This window comes from Silurus meridionalis, chromosome 14, assembly GCF_014805685.1.
Source record: "Silurus meridionalis isolate SWU-2019-XX chromosome 14, ASM1480568v1, whole genome shotgun sequence".
Classification (NCBI taxonomy): domain Eukaryota; kingdom Metazoa; phylum Chordata; class Actinopteri; order Siluriformes; family Siluridae; genus Silurus; species Silurus meridionalis.
In genome coordinates this window covers 2,552,046-2,568,680 of record NC_060897.1, presented here as the reverse complement: position 1 = coordinate 2,568,680, position 16,635 = coordinate 2,552,046, and the positions used below count along the sequence as shown (strand labels likewise).

The following is a 16,635-nucleotide window of genomic DNA, read 5'->3' as shown; positions in this document are numbered from 1 at the left end:
AAAAGAATCGGTTTATTCGACTCTTTAGCAAAGTCGGCCTTAATCATACTCCAGCTCGAATTCTTCCTCGTAGTCATACCATATTCACCGATTGACACGTTTTTAATTCACACTTAAATGCTTACCAATTTTTAGCGAAAGAAAAAAAAAAACGTTTGACATTTCAGACGCGCGAGTCGGCTCCAGACTTCACTAAATACGAGTCAGTTTAAAGAGTCGACACCTTCAATTTTGTGCACTTTTTTTGGTAACATTTATGCTTTTTTTTCTTTCCCCAACATTTATTGCTAACTTCCTTTATTTTTACAAATGACATTTTTGAATGAACGGATAGAAAATGTTTAATAATATGACAGGAATGGTATACATATACCGTTAATACCAAAAAAAAAAAAAAAAAAAACAAGAAGATGATGATTTTGGATACGAGTGGATCCAAATTTCTGGTTGCTTTTCTACTTGAAAGTCCTTGTCAATCTTCTGACCATTTACGTTTGTGTAGATAGAATTTAGCTAATAATAAAAGATTTTGCATGAAAATGTGACTTATCCATTTCTTTATCAAAATACAGTTACATATTTTTTCCTATATCAGTTTTAAATCCAGTCAACATAAACATTCAAACTCAATCCAAAAATAAAAGAAATCCACAACAGGTGCATCTCAATTAGAATATCATCAAAAAGTTGATTTATTTTAGTAATTCAATACAAAAACTGAAACTCAGATTCATCACACACAGACTGATTTCAAGTATTATTTAAATTTTCACTCACAGCTAATATAAATCCCAAAATTCAGTATCTCAAGATTGGAATATATTACTTTAGACCAATAAAAAAAAAAAAAACATTTACAAAAACAAATGTTTAACTACTGAAAAGTATGAACATGTACAGAACTCAATACTCTTGGTACTCCCTTTGCATGGAGGCGATCGGTCTGTGATTCTGCTGACGTGTTCAGGAAGCCCAGGTTGCTCCGATAGCGGCCTTCAGCTCCTCCATGTTTTTGGGTCTGGTGTCTTATATCCTTCTCTTTACAATACCTCATTCTCCAAGGGGTTTAGGTCAGGGTGAGTTTGCTGGCCAATCAAGCACATGGATGCCATGGTCCTTAAACCAGGTATTAGTACTTTTGACAGTGTGGGCAGGTGCCAAGTCCTGCTGGAAAATAAAATCAGCATTTCCATAAAGCTGGTCAGGAGAGGAAAGTATACAGTGCTCTAAAACTTCCTGGTAGACGGCTGTGCTGAACTTGGACTTGATCAAACACAGTGGACCAACACCAGCAAATGAAATGACTCCCCAAACCACCACTGACTGTGCAAACTTTACACTGGACTTCAAGCAGCTTGGATTCTGTTCCTCTCCTCTCTTCTTCCAGACTCTGGGATCTTGATTTTCAGATGAAATGCAAACTTATCTTTCATCTGAAAAGACAACTTTGATCCATTGAGCAACAGTCCAGTCCTTTTTGCCCTTTGCCCAGGTAAGACACCTCTGATGTTGTCTCTGGTTCAGGAGTGGCTCAACATGAGGAATGCGTCAGCTGTAGCCCATGGATTTGTGTGTGTGTGTGTGTGTGTGTGGGGGGGGCTTTTAAAGCAGTGACTCCTGCTGCAGTCCACTCTTTGTGAATCTCCCCAAATTCTTGAATGGGCTTCATTTCACCTTTTTCTACCACATTATTTCCTTCAATTCAACTTTCCATTTCTGTGCTTGGATCCAGCAGTCTGTGAACAGTAGCTTCTTTAGCGAAGCTCAGTGATTGTCTCCTGGACAAGTGTCAAGTCAGCAGTTTTCCCCCATGATTGTGGAGCCTGAACTAGCCTGAGACACCATTTAAAGACTCAGAAAACCTTTGCAGGTGTTTGGATTTAATGAGCTGATTAGAGTGAGACGTCACAAGTCTCCAATATTGAACTTTTTCATAATATTCTCATATTCTGAGAATTTCTGAATTTTGGGTTTTCATCAGCTGTAAGCCAAAATCATCAAAATTAAAAGAAATAAACACTAGAAATATATCTGTGTGTGTGTGTGTGTGTGTGTGTGTGTGTGTGATGAATCCATATAATATACCAGTTTCACTTTTTTGTATAGAATTACTAAAAATAAATAAACTTTCTACATTGGAAAAAAAAGCTACAGAACAGTCTCCATTACGCTCACACACACACACACACACACACACACACACACACATTTAGTTATATAAATTGTATGTATACAAGTAATTCTGTAAATTCTCTTTATTAGTGACATGGTATTTGTTTGTTTTTTTTCAACATTTTTATTATTCCATATTAGTTGCTTGTGTTATGTTTGTGTATTAAAATCCACCATATAAAAGACCTGTGTATGAAAATGAGATAATTAAATGGGAAGTTTGTTTACTTTAAAATGTGCTAAATTACAGTCATTAATAAACACATGCTACATGCATGCGGCTCAGCCAGAAAAAGCCCGGATGAGACGGAAGCATGTGATTCGTCCAGACGACATTCATTGTGGTTATTGAATATATATAAATAGGTATATTTTTATATTATTAGCAAACAGTTCAACATCTTAAATACGACTATAAATTAATAAAAAAAAATATTTGCGAATTATTCTGGATCATACCGCCGACTTGAACGGAAATGACGTAAAGGGTCTTTACTGAGACTGCGCAGAAACGCGCGTGCGCCGAGCTCAACCCGCTATAAAAGCGCAAGCCGCGGGTCGGGGTGTTCTCTTTCAATCGGACCAGAGACGAGATGGTGAGTGTTGTGTATATTTGTAAAACATATACTTTTTCTAAGTAATTGTTGAAGTTGTGTTTAAATCTCCCAAATCCTTGCGTTGTAATACATTTTTATTTATCTGGTTCACTTTTATCGCGTTAAATACGCGTTCTAAAATGACGTTATGCGGCGCTGAGGTAAAATGGCGGCGGGCCACAGAGCGTGGTGGTGGTTTTACACAGAAAAGGCGAGATTTTTTTTTACAAATTCGCTTCATTTTTTTGCTTCCTTTTTCTTTCACTAAACCATTGTTTTAAACAAATGAGCAACAAAATATTAAAACGTATCTTAATGAATCTGTTGGGCCGCATCCTAAATGCTTTCTGACTCGGGGTATTTGTGCACTTCCACTCTGCCGTAAAGCGTGTTGACTTGTACCCTAGGTAGTGCACTAGCTCTATAATAAAAAGCGGATTGAGACGCGGCCCATATGGCGAGTCCTACTTGTATATGCAGGCGAGTTAGGTTTTTTTATTCAAGAAAATAAAATGTATACAAGAGAAAAGTGAAGCTTGTGTTTAATGGATTGGTATTTAAATTACTTTTTCCTGAAGCACGTTTTAATTGGAGAAAGTGGTAGATCTGAATCCCACCACGTGCACTGATAGCATGTAGACCTGCACCATGCTGCTGTATGAGAACTTGGACTGTTCTATTAATTTATTTTGGTTCCATTTTTCTTTCAGTCTCACCGTAAGTTTTCGGCTCCCCGCCACGGTTCTCTGGGTTTCCTCCCCCGCAAGAGGAGTCGCAGACACCGTGGAAAGGTGAAGAGCTTCCCAAGGGATGACCCCAACAAACCCGTCCACCTTACCGCCTTCCTGGGCTACAAAGCCGGCATGACCCACATCGTTCGTGAGGTCGACCGACCCGGCTCTAGTGAGTGAACTCTATCGTCTGGCTCATTTTTAAGTGGTGGCAGTGATGAGAATCTCGACGGGCGGACATATTTGGGCCTTACGCCCTTGCTGAATGTCGATTACTGAGTCTGGTCTTATTTGCTGATTTTATAAATTGTTCAGGAATTGTTTTTGGTGCTAATGTGGTTTCTTTACCCCCTGTTTTACAGAGGTAAACAAGAAGGAGGTCGTCGAGGCGGTTACGATCGTCGAGACCCCGCCCATGATTGTTGTTGGCATTGTGGGATACGTGGAGACTCCCCGCGGGCTGCGTTCTTTCAAAACCGTTTTCGCAGAGCACATTAGTGACGAGTGCAGGCGCCGCTTTTACAAGAACTGGTGAGTCCCATGCGAGGAACGTGAATACGATTGTGCATTTTGTGTTGGAGCGTTACGTTTGAGTCGAGGCTAACGTGTGTGACCGCCGTGACAGCTCCGCTCAGGCGCCTCGTGCCCTGATGAGCTCCAGGCTCCTCTGGCCAGTGGAAAGAGCTCCTTAGAAGCTGAGCCATGAGCCGCAAGCACTAACGGTTTTGCCCAGCCTCCTTCCTCTGCCCCTCGAGGGTTATGAAGGGACTGCGTGCCAACCTTGTGCTTCTCGGCTTGTCCCTTTAATAGGTACAAGTCCAAGAAGAAGGCTTTCACCAAGTACAGCAAGAAGTGGCAGGATGAAGAGGGCAAGAAACAGCTGGAGAAGGACTTTGCCTCTATGAAGAGGTACTGCAAGGTCATCCGTATCATCGCCCACACACAGGTCAGTGCTCGTGTCGTGATGACTCTTCTCAAGAGTTGCGTGGTCTCCTGGTGGGTTAGAAGTATAAGATGTATCTTCTGATTACTGCAGATGCGCCTCCTGCCTCTGAGGCAGAAGAAGTCCCACTTGATGGAGATCCAGCTGAATGGTGGAACCATCGCCAGTAAGGTGGACTGGGCTCGGGAGAAACTGGAGCAGGCCGTTCCAATCAACAACGTGTTCTCCCAGGATGAGATGATTGACGTCATCGGGGTCACTAAGGGTCACGGATACAAGGGTGAGCAGCTTTTGTCTTTTAAGATCCCATATTGGCCTTCTCTAGTTTGGTGATGAGAACATGGATCAAGCGTCAGGCATGGCGCCCGAAAAGCATGAGGAATGTTTCCATGCTGCCTTCCTTCTGAAAACACCTGTGCACCTAATGCCAAAGCTTAGTGTTCTGTTCTATATGTATAATATAAATGTTGTTTTTAGGTGTGACGAGCCGTTGGCACACAAAGAAGCTGCCCCGTAAGACCCATCGTGGTCTGCGCAAGGTGGCGTGTATCGGAGCCTGGCATCCTGCTCGCGTGGCCTTCAGCGTTGCACGTGCTGGTCAGAAGGGCTACCATCATCGCACAGAGGTCAACAAGAAGGTAAACATCTTTCACGTTTTGTATCTGTTCTGTTGGGTCATGATGACTTGCTGAAACATCACACTTGTGTACTTGCTTCTAGATCTACAAGATCGGACAGGGCTTCCACACCAAGGATGGCAAAGTGATCAAGAGCAACGCCTCCACGGATTACGATCTGTCCAACAAGAGCATCAACCCACTGGTGAGAATCAGGAATCTTTCATAACAACCACTAGGTGGTGCTGATGATTAAATTAACTCTGCACACAAGGCTGTAATTTGTCTGAAGTTCAGATCTGATTGTTTAAATCTCTTGTCCAGGGTGGATTTGTGCACTACGGTGAGGTGACCAACGACTTCCTGATGCTGAAGGGTTGCGTCATCGGAACCAAGAAGAGGGTCCTGACCCTCCGCAAGTCCCTGCTGGTCCAGACGAGCCGTCGTGCCCTGGAGAAGATCGACCTCAAGTTCATCGACACCACCTCCAAATTCGGGCACGGACGTTTCCAGACTGTGGACGAGAAGAAGGCTTTCATGGTGAGTACAGAGAGCTGGGTCACACTGACTCTGTGCACTGTTCGTAACCTGTTTCAGCAGTGCAGTCTGAAATCCGGGTTCCATTCCAGTGCTAGAATAAAGTTCGGTAAGGCAGGGGAGTGCGGCGTTCTGTCCATAACTCCCTGTTCACTCACTGACGACATTCCCAAGAGATCAGAAAGGCAACGCATTCCAGCATTGAACTTTGTGTTCAATTATTGATATCATTTTCTGCTCTTCTTTTCTACAGGGTCCACTCAAGAAAGACCGTATCGCCAAGGAGGAGTCTGCCTGAGCACCACGTCACTCTGCTCTGTCTGTGTGTTAATGAATGTTCATGTTGCACTGCGGAGATGTTTAATAAAGAAAATTTATAAAAAAAAAACAACCTTGTTTCATATTTTTCTGTGCAGCAAAATACATGACCAATTGATTAGAAATGGGATTGGATCAATACCCTTCAGGGGCGTGAAGGTACACAATTCAGTTTTTGGGGAATAAATGCAAAAATTAATGCAGTTTGTAGCATAAATTATTTAAAATGTCTGGTAATGTATAAAATAAGGAATGAATGCAGTACATTTTTGATCAATTTGGCACAATGTGTTTTAAATTCTGTTTATACTTCACTATATCTACATTCTTTAACAAATGTTCATTAGTTTTACCTCCATATGCACATTTGTCAGGATTTTTGCTTCATTGATCAGTTTCTTGGTGCAGAGCTGCATGTCAATGTGGTACATTGTAAATAAACTTACACACTCGAATGTTGCATCAAGTTTCCTGGAAAATGTATGTGTAGCAATTCTGTGTTTAGACATTTTGAATCCACTACCAAACTGCCCCTGCTGGTCCCTTAAGCAAGGCCCTTAACCCTAAATGAGAATTGTAAGGTGGGCTTGACAGAAATTTTGTAAATGTGTTTATGGTGTATCATTTACACCTCGTTCATTTTATTGTAAACCGTAGGTTTTATAGAACGCGTTCCCCACTGTTATATGCAGTTCCCCAATCTTCCGCCAGGTGGTGTCTGGTTTGTATTGCGAGCCTTTTTTTTTTTTTTTTTTTTTAAATTACAAACCATTACTACAGTGTGACTGAATTGTAATGAATCAGTATTGAATTGGAAAGTCTGGTAGATCAAAGATCTGACTCTTTTTAGACAAGTGCTGTGCAGGATCACTTAATTAGGTTCTGGGAGCTTTTTGTGGGAACGCTGGGTGTGCGGTGCCCTGTATGGGACGTCAGTTCCAGTTACAAGTTCCAGATCTGAAGCAAAAATGATGCATCTATCTTTACCTGCTTTAGTGCAAACTGAACATGGTGCCAGAAGATGTTGACCTGAAGTCTTTAGAAAGATTAAGGCAAGAGACTTCCATTTTACAGAACGAGCTTGTCACATCTCGCTGCCTGAGATCCTCCAGCAGTGCTTGTCTGGTTGCACCTTCTTTCAGGGTGAGAGGTAAGGTTAATTTAAGGATGATCTCTGTCCTGGCACTGAGATGAAATGGATGTCCAAACAGCGGTGTGTGAAGACCTTCCTCTTCCTGAAACACTTAAACTAAAACTTTCCAGGCTTTGTTTGGGGGGGGAAAAAAAGAACCCAAAAGAGCTGTAGGCTGATTTATCTGAAGTTTGTATTGTAGCATAACGGTGGATTTATTAGTTGATGGAGAATCGAAACACTTTTGTACGTCGCTCTGCACACGAGCGTCTGCCAAATGCCGAAACACGAGTTCAAACGCTAGCTGGCTGATCTGAGCAGCTCTCGTTGATCCCAAGGTCCAGACTCTGACTCTGTTCCCCTCAGGTAAGGTCAGTCTACACCATCCCTGACTGTCACCTTCACAGATTTTAATGAGTAGAACCTCAAGCTTCTGGCAATGCCCAGGCCATTACAGGCTTTTTTTTTTATTTTGCTTGGCAGCCTCTGGTTTGCCTCAAGCAAATCCAAACTGCTGATTCATATAGAGTCTTCAGCAACTCCAAGACACTTCCTCTGTGTAACATCACCCCAATTTTGAGTCTAAACCTGAGCCTGGGCCTGTGCTTAATGGAGTTTGGTGTATTCAGTGTAATGTTGTAGTGCTGAAACGCTGACTGGTAATACCAGAATGTAAGAACATCAACTCAAACATTCAGATCCCCTCAAGTGCCTAGAACATTACGATGTTACGACGGTATACGTTGGGATGCTCACGGGATTTTTACGTGATCTCCCACGTGATTTCCTGGCAGTGGTCGACGAAGTTCAGTTGTCTCGGTGTTCAAGCGCGTATTTTATTTTCTGTGTTTTGATGTTTCAAAGCCCAATTTCACGCTCCCACTTTCCCACTTTCCACTCGCCAACCGTATTTTCAAGTTACAATGGTGCCATCAGAACACATCTCCATTGTAAGTCAGAAACTAGAAGCATGTTCCACCTGTAATAACAGTTAATGTCACGACAACCAATGAAACGCTCGGTGTCGCGCTGCGGAGGCGGAGTTACCCCTAAGAACCAGATTGCTCGCTACTGAAGACTTTCCTGAGGTGGAAAAACTACCTGTCGCACACTGACACTGGAGATTCCTTCCATGACATCACTACAGAAACCGTCACATCTGGATAACATGCGAAGCTAGACGCAACACCTGCTTACAGTATATTTATAGCTGCTGTATAACGTAACCAAGGAAAGGAACTCACGTTCTGTAGACGTTTCACAGCAGATACCAGATGAAAAGGTATTACGTGGTGTTCATGTATATGTTTTTACAGCACTCGTATCCGGAACAACTTACATTTATCTGAGCAGCTGCGAAGTTCAGGGCTTTGCTCAGGAACCTAGAATGGGTGAGAAGGAGGGATTTGAACTAACCCCCAATACTACCACCTCCTGAATACATACACAGTTCTCTAGCTGACTGGAATATACAACCTGAACGTGTTTGTGATGCATGTCAGGCTCCGAGTCGGCCTTCAGGACTCCCTGACTCAGCTTGAGCCCAAGCCCTCGGTCGATCCGGAACACCAACCACGTGCTAATTACCATTGTACTCACACATGGTAACTCTGTGTGTATCCAATCCACAATCCTGAGACACTGGAGATCATGTCTATATTAGCGTGACGTTCAGGTGGGAAGAGTTCATATATGAGGTATCATATGAGGTATATCTTTACCTCAGAGGTAAGTGATCAGGCTACACACCGTGTCCATGCGTCCTTTTTTCCCCACATAGCGCTTGAAAAACAACGTTGAAACAGAACAGTCAATGTTAGCTAGGTGAGATGATTGTACAAAGAACAGGAAGCTCAGTTCCAGGCAGCATCCATTGGAAGGTCAATCTAAAAATGATGGCCGTTCACCAGCATCAAAACATTTCCTTACATGGAATATGAGCTTGAGGAATTCTCAAATCTGATTGGAAGATCTCATTCTCTATCACAGCAGCTGAAACTCACAAGACTTTAGAAATGTTTTCTGGACTGACAACATACACGTTAAGGAAAAAAGTATTGGGATGGCGGACTTTTCCAGACATGCGTGTTTCGTCCCCGAATCCTCTGAAGAGTGGATGCTTCTTATAACAGCAAAATGGAGATAAATGTGGAATGATGATGTTCTAAAAATACACTTTTCACACTTCCGGCCATATCGTATACGTGAGTAATGCAACTCTAAATGGATAAAAGTGTAATGGATAAATGGATAATGCAGTGGTTTGTTCCTCACATGAAAAAAACCCATGTGAGATTTTTTTGGACTGATAAAGAGAGCTTTCTTGTTGGCTTTCTTTTTATGTTTATGACCTAACCCTGAGGGAAGAACTCGACTAATTAAGCCTCTCTTTGTCCTCTGTGCAGGAATGCTTCCTTTAGCGTTTCTATTGTAATGAAGAAACTGGATCGACCTCCCTCTCGGCTCGGAACGTGTATTCTTGGCGGCGGGCGAACGTGCGCGTGTCGCTAACGTGTCGAGAATATTAATGAGGATTTATCAAAGAAAATAGGGACGAGGATCAAACTGTACATCGGGGGTGTCGTCTTTTTTATTTTGTGGTATGGAGGCATTTCTGGCCAAAAGTATTGGGACAGCTGACGAAGATGGAGGCACACAATCGTGTTTTTGGATGCATGTCATGGGACGCTTCCTTCACTTGAACTAGGAGACCCATAAACCGTTCCAGCATGACAATACCCACGTGCACAAAGCCACCTCCATGAAGATGTTAGAAGGAATAGGTCAGGGGTTAAGATGTTTTTTGATTGGAAGATCATGAGTTTTACTGCATGTCATTATCCTGCACTTGTTCTCTGCACAATGACAAAGTTGAATCTAATCTAATCTAATCTAATCTAATCTAATCTAATCTAATCTAATCTAATCCCACCAAGCTCTCACTCCTGAGCCTTCAACTGCTCAGTTACATAAATGACATGATAATAATTTTTTACAGACCCCTTATTCAGACCTGTCTGAATAAGGGGGTCTGTAAAAATGCCATGTAAATGTTAGATCTGCTCTACATAGTTTGGAGTAGAAGATCTTGAGTGGCCTCCTATGGAGCTCTGATCCTGAACCCTATTGAACACCTTTGGGATGAAGGTGAATGCTGACTGCACCTCAGGCCTCCTCACCTCACCTGACTTTACTAACACCCTTGTGGCTGAAAGAATCACCACAGAATCGAGTGAAACATCTTCCCAGAAGAGTGGAACCTATTTTAACAGGAAATGGGAACTCACTATGGAACAGGATGTTCAGAAAGATCATGTGTTTATATATTTTTTCTAACGGTTAAGAGGCAGTCTGATCACATCTTCTCTCCTGTTCTCCATCTTACACAAGTTCTTCTGTTAGAGATGCAAATGTCCATTTGGGCTCCAGAGAACTTTCTTTCACTCATTCACTGTCCAATTACTGTGTGTGATTTTTTCTTTACCTTTTACCGTGTTGCATAGGGACCAAAGGAACCTGCATGTGTCTCCAACACTATTAAACACTCAGCGTTTTCACACTTTTACCAGACTCTGTAAGGGGACAAGTGGGTGGTTTAGGAGTAGACATCTCACTAATGTGTGTGTGTGTGTGTGTGTGTGTGTGTGTGTGTGTGTGTGTCTGCAGGGGGAAAAAAGGCCAGGCCGTGCGTGATGTGCTCTTATGTAATCTATAAACACATATGCACACACGCACACACACACACACACACACACACACACACACTGCAACTGCTGCTGCTGTGTGAGAGAAGCTTTAGTATTCCAGGCAGAAGGGGACATTCTGTTCAACACACGAACACACACACACATACAGTGCTGCAGTGAGGAACACAGGGTATGTTTGATCACTACTACAGAACTCAAAGTGAGAGACGAAAGTGGCACACACACACACACACACACACACACACACACTCCTGTAGCATGTTAGCACTGAGCTACATTCTGTAGGGAATGTTTAATTTGTAGCATGACTGTATAAACAGCTGCTGATTTAATGTGTATTTTGAATAGAGATCATGTTCACTGCAACATCAGCACCTCGCTGTAGACCAACTCATAACATCATACTGTTTCACACTTCAGATTTCAGAGCTGCTAATCTTCTGTAGTGCTCCAGTAAGATATCGATGTGATAGCAGGCGTGTGTAACTGAGCTGTTTCTCTGGTGTAAGTTTAGTATCGTGCTGAAAACCTCTTATTGTCCCGAGTCATTATGAGCTCATTATGTATTCAGACTGTGAGCCACCAGGTTAGCAGTGACCTGCTGAGGTGTTTCATCACAGGCTCCACTCATTAATAAAATCTAATCAATAAGTGTTTTCCTGCATTTCATATATCCAATCTATTTTATATGTCCAATCTATTTCATGTCCAATCTATTTCATATATCCAATCTATTTTATATGGCCAATCTATTTCATATGTCCAATTTATTTCTAATGTCCCATCTTTTTCATATGTCTAATCTATTTCATATATCCAATCTATTACATATAGCCAATCTATTTTATATGTCCAATCTATTTTGTGTTCAATTTATTTCATATATCCAACCTATTTCATATATCCAATCCATTTCATATGTCCAATCTATTTCATATATCCAATCTATTTTTTATGTTCAATCTATTTCATATATCCAATCTATTTCATTTGTCCAATCTGTTTCTAATGTCCCATCTTTTTCATGTCTAATCTATTTCATATATCCAATCTATAATATATAGCCAATCTATTTTATATGTCCAATCTATTTCACATATCCAACCTATTTCATATAAATCCAACTTATTTCATATATCCAATCTGTTTTATGTCCAATCTATTTCAAATGTCCAATCTATTTCACATATCCAATCCGTTTCATATGTCCAAACTATTTTATATGTCCAATCTATTTCATATATCCAACCTATTTCATATATATCCAACTTATTTCATATATCCAATCTGTTTTATGTCCAATCTATTTCAAATGTCCAATCTATTTCACATATCCAATCCGTTTCATATGTCCAATCTATTTTATATGTCCAACCTATTTCATATATATTGAATCTATTTGATATATCCAACCTATTTCATATATCCAATCTATATGTCCCATCTTTTTCATATGTCTAATCTATTTCATATATCCAATCGATTTACGTCTGTAAAGCTGCTTTGAACTGAATGGAATTGAATTGTAGTTCAGTATCTGTATATAAATGGAATTATGGAAACTCAATAATTAAATGATTTAAAGTTAATCTGAGGTCACAACAAATTTCCCTCTAAAGAATGAGGTTCTTTCTACGGCAAAAGTATTCGGACACCCGTCTTTTCCAACCGTATGTGATTCTGCCCCGAACAAAGTTGCACTTTGGACATTTGATCTCAAACCAGACATCACGGTGTCATTTTTGTGCTACAGATACACACTCTGCGGTCAAAAGTATTGGGACTCCAGATTTTTCCAGTCATACGTAGTTCTTTTGCAAATTCTTTCTTTACCTTGAACTAGGAGATCCAAACCTGTTCCAGCATGACAATACCCCTGTGCACAAAGACAGCTCCATGAAAATCTGCTTTACATGGGTTTGGAGTGAAAGATCTCCTGCTATCGTTTTCCAGAAGAATTCTTCACGCTGACTGTACCCCAAGCCTCCTCACCTCACTTCAGGAGGTTATTAGAACAGCAAACGGGGACTAAATGCGGGATGTTCAAAAAGCACCATGACCGGGTGTCCACAAACCCTTTCACCATACAATATAATATACATACAGTAGTTTCCATTTCATTTGTAGTAGTCAATTTTCCTGTGTTAAACTATAGCAAATATGTGTCTCAGGATGTCCTATAGTTTTCTGAGGAATGCACACTGCATGTAGGGGTGTGGCCAGATTCCAGTTTTGAAAATTGCTGGAATATCTGGGCCTTTTATTTGATCTGTTATTTATATATTGGATGTACGGGAAACGTCTGGTACTCCGTCCGTTCCGGAGTGAGTAATGGAGGTTTGATAGTTCTCCGGTAATAGATTAAAAGTACAGCAGCTGTCATAATGAAAATGAGAGACGTCGGAAAATATCACCTGCCTGCTGGGAAGAGGGAATTGAATCGGTAAGTGGCTCCGATTTCAATCCGCGGGCTGCGGGACGGAATGACAGTGAGTCATTTAGAGGGAGGGAGGAAGGGAGGGGAAAAAAATAAACGCAAGACATTAATCAGTCGCTAATCTCGAACGAGGGGAAACGAGTGGCTATTACCTGATGATTGATTTCCTCTGTTTAAACTCTGTCGGAAAAAAAAAAAAAGAAAGAAAAAAGGTTTTATTGTAATGAGACAGAGTGGGAACAGAAGACGAGAACGAGAAAGAGAGCTGATGTGTGTCTTCGAAATGCTAAATGCAACCGGAGGACAGATGAGGGACTGATGGACAGATACGACTGGATGATTTCATAAAGATTCGAGGATTGTGTGTCTACTCAATACAGACACGAGCAAAAGTGTGTGGACACGACCATGTGATTCTTTTTGAACATCCCATTCCACATTTAGTGTCCATTTCCTGTTAGACATGGACAAGCTCCACTCTTCTGGGAAGGTGTTCCACTAGATTTTGTGGAGATTTGTGGTGATGTAGATGAAGTGAGGAGGCCTAGGGTGCAGCCAGTGTGAAAAATGTCTTCCCAAAGGTTTAGGGTCAGAGCTCTATAGCTGGAGATCTTCCACTCCAAGCCATGGAGCTTGATTTGTGCACAGGGGTAGGGTCATGGGAACAAGTTTTGGCCTCGTGGTTTAAATGAAGGGAAAATTGCATGCTTACCACAAAGACGTGGCATATGGCTGAAGAACTTTTTCAATATTTTTCTTTCCGTTTTGGTCCTCCTTCCACACAGAGGCGCTGTTTTCAGTCAACGAAAACGTCGCTTTTTGAAAGCGGTGTTTTCACATAAATAAACGTGGATAAAAAGAGTGGCTGAGCAACTTTTCGGGAAACGATCGGAAACGAAAGTGTGGACGCCGAGCGTTTTTTTAGACGAAATTCGCATTTTTCTCATTTATCCGGATCGATGTAGGCGTAGCCCAAGAATAATGACCGTAGTGATTTCTACAGAAATTCGAACAAAGTTTAGAGAACGTCTGTGTTTGCAAAACAAAAAACTCAACAAAAAAACAGCAAAAACAACGAATTTGTTCCCCCTGGGGTTCGACTTTTTATTCATCAGAATAACTTGCATCCAAGTTGAGGATCATTCTGTTTTTGGCACCTTTTTAAGAGTTCCTTTGAAACAACACAATGAAATTCGAATAATTACGAGAGAAAATAAAGGCTAAGGCTGGGTGATTTTACAAAATGGTATATGTTATATATATATTGTATGTACATCTCCATAGAAAGAATGAACCCAAAAGAAAAAGCAGTCACGTAATGTAGATCGTATCATGTGTTAAAAAAAAGAAAGAAAAGAAAGTCCACATGGATGTTTTCAGCATTGTATTTTTTCCCCCTGTTATAATTATTGTTATCCGTTAAAACGTCAGAGCAGATTTTCTGTAAATTTATAGCATGCATTTAATTTCTGTCATTTATTTATTCATCAGTCACTCGTCGTTCGTTTCACTCGCTTTTTTTTTCTCTCCCCGTGAGGATGAAGTGTTCGGCATCATCGTCTTTTTTCCTCCTTTCTTTGATTCTTTTTGTTTTTTTTTCATCCTCCGTCTTGGCAGTGGATCCTAGAGTCTGTCGGTTGACCTGTCGGTTGACCTCTGACCTTTTCACCTTCCCGCGTTCCCTCTCGGTGGGAAAGGGGGGAGGAGGAAAAAAAAAAAAAGAAAAAGAAAAGAAAGGCGGACAGGGATGAAACAAAAAGACAAGAAGGTTCGTTTTTAAAAGAATAGATTTCTTTTTTTCATCAAGAGTCAAAGGTGTCTCTTTGTTCCAGAAGCTTTGTGGTGGAAAATCTTGGCTTTTTTTTTTTTTTCCCTGTTCGTCACTCGGTTTCTTATCATTCTTGTGTGTGTGTGTGTGTGTGTGTGTGTGTGTGTGTGTGTGTGGTTTTGTCCATGGTTTTTTTTTTTTTGCACTTCAGAAAAGTCTTTTATATAAGTTAGAAAATTAATACATTATATACGTATATAATGTATAGCTTTGTTTGCAGTCTGGGCTATTTCCTTACTGAAATCCCTACTGCGGCATTTCACAGTTTTTTTATGTAAAAATTAAATAAGAAACAAATCAAACGATCGGAAATGATTCGAATTAATACGTAAAAGAAAGTACAAGCGCTTTGTTGTTTTTGTTTTTTTTGCCCTGGGCCTTGTTTCAGTGCCGAACTTCGACACGCCCTTTTTGTTTTTTTTTTACAAAAGCCATGGGAACGATCTCCAGATCAGGAATATTTTCCAGAAAAATGGCGGATGAAGCTGCTTTACTTAAAAGTGTAAAGAAAAAGGACCTAATTTTAAACAAAAGCGGCTTCTAAAATCCGATAGCCGGAAAACTAAATGGTGTTACAGTGCAGCTAGCGATTTCGCAAACCGCTATCAAAATAAAAACTAATTTGCGTAATTGGAGCGATTTCCTCCATGAAATTTCGACATGGGCATGTTAGGGGAACCGTAATCCAATTCAGGGCCAGAGTGCCAAGTAACGCACATAACTTCACAGCTAACATAAAAAAACATGAAAAAAACCATGCAAAGTGACCGTGAGGAAAAAGAACAGGAGCAAAACACGTCCTATTAATGAGAACTCACGGTACATGAACTTTAGAGCTGATACGATTCTCTTCCCAGTTGTGGCGTTTGTATTTGAGCAGGGATGGGAAGGGGTTGCTCATACTGGTGTGGTGCGTCGGTTGGCTGAGTTCCCGTGAGCCGAGTCCTTCAGGTCCTTCTGGATGCAGTTGTGGACCTGGAGGAATTCCCTGTCCGAGTTGTAGGTGGCCGTGGGGGTTCCATGGCCTCCCTTTAGCGCGTACATGGAGATCTCGGTCGAGGGCAACGTGCCGAAGCCTTTCAGGCCGACCGGGGAGGCTTCACGTGACTGCGAGCGCTCTGTTGAGCGCGACGACGAGCGTGACTGGGAATTCGAACGCGAGCGGCGCCGGTAGCGGTAACGATAGCTGGGGATTCGTGTAATGGCTGAACCGTGCAGGTAATCGGCTGCCCTCACGCCCGATCTCAGCTCCCGGTGCCGGTCGATGAACATGTGAACGGCCAGGACTCCCACCATCTCGGCCATGATAAAGGACAGCGCACCGAAGTAGAAGCTCCAGCCGTACGAGTAGCTGTTCTTCTTTGAGTCGCTCTTGGTCGGGTCTCCTGCATTCGCCGATATGTACACAATCATGCCGATGATGTTACTGAGACCTGCCCGAGACACACAGTGACACAATCAGCACTAACTCATGACACCCTCTAATAACAACTATAGGCTAGCATAGCATATAGGCTAGGAGCCTCAAATCATGTTAAACATCTTCTCAGAAAGACCCTGAGAAAGACTTTTCATACACTTGTAATTCTTTTTGAGACCTAATACGTTCCATACGTT

General features: G+C 41.5%; 2 protein-coding genes and 2 non-coding genes across 4 annotated transcripts in view; 3 read left to right on the top strand and 1 right to left on the bottom strand.

Annotated features, from left to right (window-relative positions):
• Nucleotides 1-2,636: 2,636 nt before the first annotated feature.
• On the top strand, nt 2,637-6,374 carry rpl3 (ribosomal protein L3). Its single transcript, XM_046866835.1, has 9 exons — nt 2,637-2,768; nt 3,479-3,671; nt 3,862-4,030; nt 4,310-4,445; nt 4,536-4,722; nt 4,920-5,080; nt 5,163-5,264; nt 5,384-5,599; nt 5,850-6,374. Exons 1-9 carry the CDS (start codon nt 2,766-2,768, stop codon nt 5,892-5,894), a joined length of 1,212 nt encoding a protein of 403 aa, XP_046722791.1. The 5' UTR covers nt 2,637-2,765; the 3' UTR covers nt 5,895-6,374.
• Nucleotides 4,764-4,856, top strand: LOC124397404. Its single transcript, XR_006927924.1, has one exon. It is a non-coding gene; the product is annotated as a small nucleolar RNA U83B (small nucleolar RNA).
• On the top strand, nt 5,632-5,765 carry LOC124397400. The gene has a single exon (XR_006927921.1). It is a non-coding gene; the product is annotated as a small nucleolar RNA SNORA54 (small nucleolar RNA).
• An 8,688-nt stretch (nt 6,375-15,062) lies between the features above and the next one.
• LOC124397339 (voltage-dependent calcium channel gamma-2 subunit-like) overlaps nt 15,063-16,635 on the bottom strand; it is a 55,893-nt gene continuing 54,320 nt past the window's right edge. The window contains exon 4 of the mRNA XM_046866914.1: nt 15,063-16,451. Coding sequence (XP_046722870.1) covers nt 15,916-16,451 — 536 coding nt within the window. The 3' untranslated portion in view covers nt 15,063-15,915. The remainder of the gene's footprint in view (nt 16,452-16,635) is intronic.

What these genes read in the sequence shown, in the direction of transcription:
- rpl3 (XM_046866835.1), top strand. An exon ending in GCACAGAGGTCAACAAGAAG is followed by an intron (nt 5,081 to 5,162) that starts GTAAACATCTTT and finishes ACTTGCTTCTAG; the next exon opens with ATCTACAAGATCGGACAGGG. An exon ending in ACAAGAGCATCAACCCACTG is followed by an intron (nt 5,265 to 5,383) that starts GTGAGAATCAGG and finishes TCTCTTGTCCAG; the next exon opens with GGTGGATTTGTGCACTACGG.